Genomic DNA, 8609 nt, shown 5'->3' with positions numbered 1-8609 from the left:
AGCCAAGACTGATTAAAAAGTTCAAACTAGATGAACATTTAAAGAATTTGGGACCGTCGTACTACTTAATTATACTCTGTCATCAGAACTTTGTTTCACAGCATATTTAACAAACTTTGGATTCCTAAACCCCATTACAAACATTGCATTTATCCACCATGTTGATATTAGTGGATATGTCTAAATTTTCTCACAAACAGAGTAAGTGTGTGTGTGTGTATCGATCCAAGTTCTGTATATCCTAATATATTGGGGGACAACACTGCAGACTTGTAGTGTAAATGTGCTTGAATAAATTATGGGCCAGATTTACTAACATCTTGCATCAGCGCAAATGGTCTTTTGCCGTTAAAATAGTAGTCAGGATTTACTAAAGGCGCCCAGTGAAGAATTAGCGCTGAAAAGGTGTAGACACAGTGTAGACACATTTTTGTGCCTTACCTTATTGAATATGCATTTGTATGAGCTTCTCTTTCAGATGCAAATTTTATGGGAAGAGTGTATTAAAATGAATCTCGCAATGCAATTAACTAACGTTTGCGCTCGTCAAATTACTGGTATTTGTGCCATTGTTTAATGCTCCAAAAAGCATGACCTAAAGCAGACGCTAATTTGCGCTGCTCTTGGTAGATTGTGTTGGTCATTATGGAAATGATCTGGCTGCATCTGTGTTCTTTAATGTGCACATTGTCAGTAAATCATACACAGAAATTTCCACTCCCATTAGCACTCTTTTGAAATTGCGCTCTCACACTGATTTGCCCTGTTTAGTAAATTTGGCCCCAAATATTCAGCTGGAATAAAACATTTAGCAGGAACTCTTTTACTGCAGCTTCTGAATGCTGAATTTGTTTACAAATTTTGATGAGTTGGAAAGTAATACAAATTATTAAATCAAGATGGCTTCCTAATGTTAATTTAAACATTAAGCATTATTGTATGTATAATGTATGTATGTATGCATGTATGTGTGTATGGTATATACAGTAGACACTCACACACAGTTCATATAAACCATTCAACAACAATCTAGTATTATTACACATTATACAGTTATACATTTTATTTAGTTGAAATAAAGACTTGGAGCTACTCTATAGAAATTTGGCCTCTCTATTAAAATGTGTTGCTAAAATATGAAACACAGAAGCATGCAATATCTATACTTGGAATGTTCCACCAAATCCAACCCGTCAGCTGAGTATTACAAGAACCCAGTTGTGACTCCTACCGAGGGCTGCCGTCACTGTTATACGCTGATCTCCTGACGGTGTCTGAAGTGTGTGAGATACAGCCTCCTTCAGAATCAGTCGTGTAGTGTCAGAGCTTTTATTTATTAATCGTGTTGTCAGTTTGACTAGTTAACATCAGTAAACCACTGGGGGCCGTGAGAAAATATATGAAGGATTGTAGAGAAAGGGTTTTTGGATAACCTTGGACTTTGCATGAGGAGATACGGTAACTTGGTGAAGAAAAACAGCATGTCTGATCATCATATGACGGCTGGCCATTACTGTGCTTGAGCGACAGCGCTTTATTATCTTCAGTCATTCTCCTCAGGGTTCGCTCTAAAGCTCTGACTTTAATTATAAAATTGTGCATTAATTAATTCCACTGAATGTACAGACTATATTTAAAATCTCTGTTTTGTAGATGATTGTATTTTAGGAATGTTATCTATTTGTGTCTTTAATAAACACTCTACAATGGAGTGGGTTAGGATTAGGAAAGGGTTAAAGTTGTAAACTATTGCATTGATTGACTCAAACTGTGTGCTCACTATTCAAAATCTAACCACAGGATCTAGTGATGACATTGACGTTATCAGTATTGTCATTAACACCAATCTTTTTCCATGCATATATTTCCATATTGGCATTGTCTTTTCTTTATTACATCTGTGTTAACATTCCCATGCACAGAGAAGCAGAACTGATATGGCATTTCATTTATTCAGGATTGAACACTCTTCTTCTGCTGCCTTACAAGAACTTCACAAAATGCAAATCTAGTATAAATTGAGACAATGTACAATCTTCCAAAGGGAGTTTTAGCAGTGATGCCATAGAGGAACCATGTTTGTTTCCTCAAAGATAATTTCAGTGAACAGATCTTTGTCCCGTCCATTGCTATGATTATCACTATGTTAATCATTGCAATTTCGAGGGTGATTCCCAGATTTATATGCAGATGTGATTCCTGAAACTTTTAACCAAGTGTGAAGAACATTTTAATAATCTAAAGAACCTTTCTCCACTATACTGAACCCTTTGTGCAATGGAAAGTTTATCTGGATGTTAAAGGTTCTTCATGGAACCATCAATGCCAATAAAGACCCTTTATTTTTAGGAGTGTACAGAAGTGACCAATGGTAACCGGAGCATTTAGCAGCCAAGAATGCTGCAACAAAGCAGGCTGTCTTCTGTAATCTTTCTCCAGAGGATATCTGTAGAGCCAGTAAGTGGCATGCCAAAGCATCATCCCTACAGATAAAGGGAAAGTCCAGCCTGAATGCCCCTTTCCACAGTCCAGCATCTGTGAGGAAATGGAGTGTCCTGGTGTAAGTAATTGTGTTGCTGTTTACATTTCACACACACCAGGCTGCTACCCAAGCTGAACCCTTACAAGATTGCAGCCTGCTCGGCTCCGTATTGTCAGTCTGTGCCTCATCCTGTGCTGACAGCGTGAAGGTAGGTGTGTCGTAAGGATACCAAACACACTTAATTCACAGGGGAAATACTCTGTTTTTCCGCAGGCTGAATGCAGGGCTGGTTTAATACGTCTGCTCTGCCCCATACTGAGGAAGCTCTTCCAGCCCTGTGTTTGAGGTGCACAAGGGCCATTCATTGGGAGAAATCAGGTTATTTTAAACTCATGATGTATTTGTATGGATTACACATTATGCAGCTCAGCAGGTGTCATGCTCTAGCTGTGTCTCGCTTCAGGTGTTGCTCGCTACGGGCCGTCATTTTGCGGGTGGCAGGTTTCATAAATAAGTAGATCAGGTAGTAAAGACTTCCTGGAACCATCCAGCTAGGTATTGCGAATTGCAGTTTTGGTTTTTTTTCTGCACCTTGAACTGACTTGGTTGCATTATGCCATCCCCAGCCAAACCAGAATCTCACTTCCAAGGTGTCTAATACTGGTGTCTAATTCTGTCCAAGAGAAATGAACATCACTATACAGGTGCCACAAGTCATGTGGCTGGCTACCCACTGCTTTGAGAAACATAAAATATTGAATACTGGCATGACGGGAAAAATATTTAATGATCATAACATTTTATTGGCTAAAATCTGTAAAAGATGAATTACATTTTTATTACACATTTAATTATTTGCATTTAATCAGCTGTTCCTGAATCTGGAAAAGTAGGAGAAATGACTATATCTAAAAATGTTTTTTTTATTGGTCTTAATAAGTATTCTAATTTGTTGAGATAGTTAATTGGTGGGTTTTTGTTAAATGTGAGCCAAAATCATCACAATTAAAAGAACCAAAGACTTAACCTACTTCAGTCTGTGTGCATTGAATTTATTTAATACACGAGTTTCACAATTTGAGTTGAATTACTGAAATAAATGAACTTTTCCACGACATTCTAATTTATTGAGATGCACCTGTATAGACATACAAAATGTCTAACTTCCTTTTGAAATATCTGCTCACTCTCGGGGTCTATGCCATCTCACACAGAGTCACTGAGGAGTCAGGCAGAAAAGTAAACCCTGTATATAAGCAGTCTTTGAAAGTAGTGTGGTGCGTGTGCAGGTGAGTGAGGCTGTCATTACGAATGCTGTAATATGATAAACTTCCATGTTCCAAGTCCACATAAACTCCTACTCTTCTAGACCGAGCATACACAGGGAACTCACAAGTAATATCATTATCCTGCCACAGTTTCAGTTTGCCATCCTGACAGAGCAGAGCAGGGAACGGGTTATTAACTCCCATTATATTCGCTTTTCTATCTGGAGTCTTATAGGCCACTCCCACTCCAACTCCACCATCACACTCCACCTCAAAGTAACAGCGATCAGTCAGAGCCTCTCTGCACATGGCCTGGGGATACAGCTTGAACCTGTCCGGATGATCAGGATATTTCTGCTCCACTCTAGTTTCGGTTATTTTCTGGTTTCCATTAGAAAGTTTTAGGCGTGGATGTACTGTGTTTAGATCCACTGTGAGCTGACAGACATCTGCAGAAAACAGGGCATTTGTTTTCACTGGTTATTTAAATTTGCTTCCATATTGTGATGTTATTCTAATTAAAATGACTATCAAAAAAGAAAAAAAACATAGGTTGAGACTTGATTTTATCCACACTCTTTATTACTGGATTGTGAAATGTGAGCACTGTATACTGAAATGGAGGCAGATCTGAATGTGATTGGCTGAAATGCAGTTATGCCCTTACATGTCATAGGCGTCACCTGACTAACACATCAGCTGACATTAAAAACAGAGGAGTTTCTTTTCCCATATAAAAGTTGATTATATGTTTTGAAATTAAATTTAAAGTTCTATTTAGTGCCTTTGCATAAAATACCTACATTTTCTCAGACCTGGTTTCATCCGAAATTCTCCTCCTTTCTCAACACTGAGGGAAAGCAAACACACTGAGATTTAAAATACAAAGAACTGCTAAAAGAGCAGCATTTAAAATAAAGCTTGCAATAATGTAGAAACTTATCTATAAAGATAATGAGCAGAACAAATATGATCATAGTGTCAAACTATAATGTCAAAATCCCTACATGTAATATTATGTACATCAAAATAAGCACATACTGTAGTGTCTCCAGTTTACAGCTTGGATCATCTTTTTTAGCATAGAGCAGTTTCACTCCTAAGTCTCCAGGGTGGTTGTAGCTCAGATCCAGTTCTCTCAGATGACCAGTGTTTGAGGTGAGAGCTGAGGCCAGTGATCTGCAGCCCACCTCTGTGATCATACACCCCGACAGTCTGTAGGTAATGTTAAAAAGAAGAGTGTTTTTAGAGCAGCAGTTCCCAACAGGATTGTGGATGTCTCTCTCACCTGACACAACCATTTCAGGTCTTGGATTCTCTACTAACATGCTGATGAGTTGGATCGTGTGTTTTATTACAGAATGTGCAGAGTTGGGGAGCACTCCAGGACCTGGATCTGGAAACTCTGTTCTAGAGCAACTGATTCCAAAGTTACAATAAAAACCAGACTCCAAAATGAACCCAAGTACTTTTTCGATCATTACAAATCACTCTGTCAAATGTGTTTTACACCTTACCACACAGTCCCAATGCAAAATTTGCCACCATGATGCTTTGGTGTTGTAAGTGGTTGACAGTGTTTTATGCAGTTGCAAAGGTGTTTTGAGTGTTTTTTATTTCTTCACTGGTTGCTTGCATGTTCCGGCTAATTAGTTAGAACTGTGTGACTTGTCAGTGCAGTCTGCGTCTTTGCCTGTTTCATTGTAAGTCAGGTCGTTTAGAAACAGCACACCTTTTATCAACAAGATGCGTAGTTCATGCTTAACGCTTAAGGATTTTTCCATTCTCTAACCTTAGGTATGAACAAAAGTAATATTGATACATGCAAGAACCTCTAATAGAATAACTACAGATTATATTTTCTGCTAATATTATAATACAGTAATTGTCATAATTTACCCCAGTATCTCTAATTTGCATTGTGGATCCTGTAGTCCTATTGAGAGTTGCTTCACTCCTGAATCCTGCAGATCATTGCTTTTCAGCTCCAGCTCCCTCAAGTGTGAGTTAGATTTCAGAACTGTTACTAGATATAAACAGCTTGTCTTTGTGAGAACACACCGCTTTAACCTGTTGAAAGAGGCTGATTACATCACATACCAACTTAGCCAATGACAAATCTAAACGCTCTTACCAACAAGCCCATACTTACTTGAGTTTCTTAAGTCTACAGTATGGACTAATTAGTCCATCACAGAGCTTATTCATTCCAGTAGCACTTATCTTATTGTAACTCAGATCCAGTCTTCCCAGGTGTGAGTTTGCTGATTGGATAGCTGAGACCAAATTTGAACAGAATGCTGATGGAAAATTACAGCCAGCCAGACTGAGATGCAGAAACAGAAAGCAGATACAGCAACTAATCAATGAGCAGTAACCATTTACTTGTGGTTTTGTCTAATCTTTTTTTTTTTTTTTTTACAATTGCAGTTCTACTGTGAAGGCACAAGAAAAAAAAATCAGTGGTCAAATCTATCACTTTTGGTTTATACAAGTTACTTACTGTATCTATGGCTGGTCAGAACAATGCAATTTTGTAATATTCCCACTGCCTTCTTTGTCTACTAAAAGGAAACACCCCTTCCTTGTAGTACATAATTTTACACATTTTGATCAAAGTAGTCCTTCTTCATGTCTAAAACATATTAATGAAGCAAAAATTAGTCTGTGCAAGAAATGACTACTTACACTACTTACCTGATTATTTCCAATTGGCAATGTGGATCTGTTAGACCAGTCAAGAGGACGTTCACTGCAGACTTGTCTAGTTTATTGTTGCTCAGATCCAGCTCTCTCAAGGGTGAATTGACTGACTGCAACGCTGATGCTACTATTCTACAGGACTCAACTGAAAGATCGCAACAATCCAATCTGTAGACGAGAATACATTTTGTGTTATTGATTTTTGTTTGTTTGATTTAATGCTCAGTGAATAAGGTTATTCAGACAATCCATTCATATTGTTCCTTAAATGTGGAAAAGGAAGTCTCAGTTCACTTGTCTAAATTTTGTTTAAATAACACTTTTAATGGGCTTGTAGAGAAAACAAGGTTCCCAAAATATCTGGAGGTATAGCAGTGTATATATTATAAACAATTAATGAACTGACCTGGCCCTTTTGCAGATCCTGAGCACCGGCAGCAGTCTGAGCTGGTTTGCTGTTGATGTGTGAAATTTCTTCATGTCAAACTCATCTAATTGCTCTCCAGATTTCAGCAAGACATAAGCCAGTGCTGACCACTGCTCGGGCTCCAGCTCGCTACCCAAGAGCGTTCCTGATTTCATGGCAGTCTGGATTTCTTTAACAAGAGTGTTGTCATTCAGCTCATTTAAACAGTGGAACAGATTGATGATTCTCTCTGGTGATTGTTCCTGTTTGATCTTGTCTCGGATGAAATGCACTGTCATGTTTTTGTCTACACAGGGTTTACTTGAACTGTCTTTGGTGAGAAGGTCTTTCAGGAGAGTACGGTTAGGGTCAACAGAAAGACCAAAAAGGAAGCGAAGGAAGAGGTCAAGATGTCCATTTTCACTCTTCAAAGCTTTATTCAGTGCACTCTGATGGACATCAGAAAGATCCGTTGATCCATTTATGTCAAGAACATTTTTCCCATGATTGACACATGCAAAGTGAGCATATATCGCTGCCAGATACTCCTGGTAGCTCACATGCACAAAGCTGTAGACCTTCTCCCTGTACAATCCCAGCTCTTCTCTGAACATCTCTGTGCACACTGAGTACTCTGTGACTTTACCGCCATCTAAGCCACTCTTTATCAGATCCTCTTCTTGAAAAATCAAATTGCCCTTCTCCAGTTGCTGGAAAGCCAGTTCTCCTAGTTTCAGAATCAATGTTTTGTCAAATTCAGACAGTTTCTCTGGATTATCAACATCAGCTCCATTAAACTTCTTATGCTTGATGCTGATCTGAATGAGCAGGAAGCGAGTGAACATCTCAGTCAGAGTTCTGGGTATCTGATCAGAGTTTCCATTACTCATCATATTTTCTAGCACAGTGGCAGAAATCCAGCAGAAGATGGGCATGTGGCACATGATGTAGAGGCTCCGACATGATTTGATGTGTGTGATGATTTCATTTGCTAGGTTCTGATCACTGATTTTCTTCCTGAAGTATGTTTCCTTTTGATGATCATTAAACCCTTGAATCTCTGTGACCCGATGGACACACTCAGGAGGGATACGACTGGCTGTTGATGGTCTTGTGGTTATCCAGAGGAGAGCAGAGGGAAGCAGATTCCCCTTGATGAGGTTTGTAAGCAGCACATCCACAGGAACGTTCTGATTTATATCAGAGCAGAAGTCATTATTATGGAAATCAAGAGGATACTGACAGACCTCTAAGCCATCTAAAATAAAAAGCACTTTCATTTCTTGAAGATCTGCTTCTTTCAGCTCAGGAGCATATTGCTGAATAAGCTGTAGAAGACTGCAGCTCCCCTTTTTCTGGTTGAGCTCACGGAATTTTAGATAGATGATGACGTTGATATCTTGGTTTGCTTTTCCATCCGCCCAGTCTAGAATGAACCTCTGCACCGACACGTGCTTTCCAATACCAAATATACCCATCGTCAGGACTGTTCTGATTTGTTTGCTTTGTCCTGTCAGCGTTTTGAAGATGTCATTACATGTGAGAGGACTTTCTGGAGTGGTTCTGCTTTGTGAAATCAGTTCATTCCTCAACACCTCATGTTCGTTATTTATCTCTCCACTTCCACCCTCTGTCATGTACAGATCCGTGTAGATCTCCTTCAATAAACTCTGTTTACCTTGAGATGAATTTCCTTCGTTTATATGTTGACATTTGTCCTGAAGTTTTGCTTTATTGGCTTGATTTTTTT

The 8609-nt window shown here is 38.8% G+C and overlaps 1 protein-coding gene across 1 annotated transcript in view; it reads right to left on the bottom strand.

Annotated features, from left to right (window-relative positions):
• Positions 1-3569: 3569 nt before the first annotated feature.
• The window catches only part of LOC107731468 (NACHT, LRR and PYD domains-containing protein 12), a 14491-nt gene continuing 9451 nt past the window's right edge, over positions 3570-8609 (bottom strand). Inside the window, exons 9-15 of the mRNA XM_016542559.1 lie at positions 6860-8537; positions 6448-6621; positions 5903-6076; positions 5650-5820; positions 4792-4965; positions 4554-4600; positions 3570-4199 (exon numbers count right to left, since the gene is read on the bottom strand). Of these exons, the coding sequence (XP_016398045.1) occupies positions 3679-4199; positions 4554-4600; positions 4792-4965; positions 5650-5820; positions 5903-6076; positions 6448-6621; positions 6860-8537 (2939 nt within the window). The 3' untranslated portion in view covers positions 3570-3678. The remainder of the gene's footprint in view (positions 4200-4553; positions 4601-4791; positions 4966-5649; positions 5821-5902; positions 6077-6447; positions 6622-6859; positions 8538-8609) is intronic.

The sequence above is a fragment of the Sinocyclocheilus rhinocerous genome, unplaced genomic scaffold (assembly GCF_001515625.1).
Source record: "Sinocyclocheilus rhinocerous isolate Xijiao unplaced genomic scaffold, SAMN03320098_v1.1 scaffold5662, whole genome shotgun sequence".
NCBI classification, from domain to species: domain Eukaryota; kingdom Metazoa; phylum Chordata; class Actinopteri; order Cypriniformes; family Cyprinidae; genus Sinocyclocheilus; species Sinocyclocheilus rhinocerous.
The sequence above is the reverse complement of the archived record's forward strand: the minus strand, read 5'-3'. Positions and strand labels throughout refer to the sequence as shown.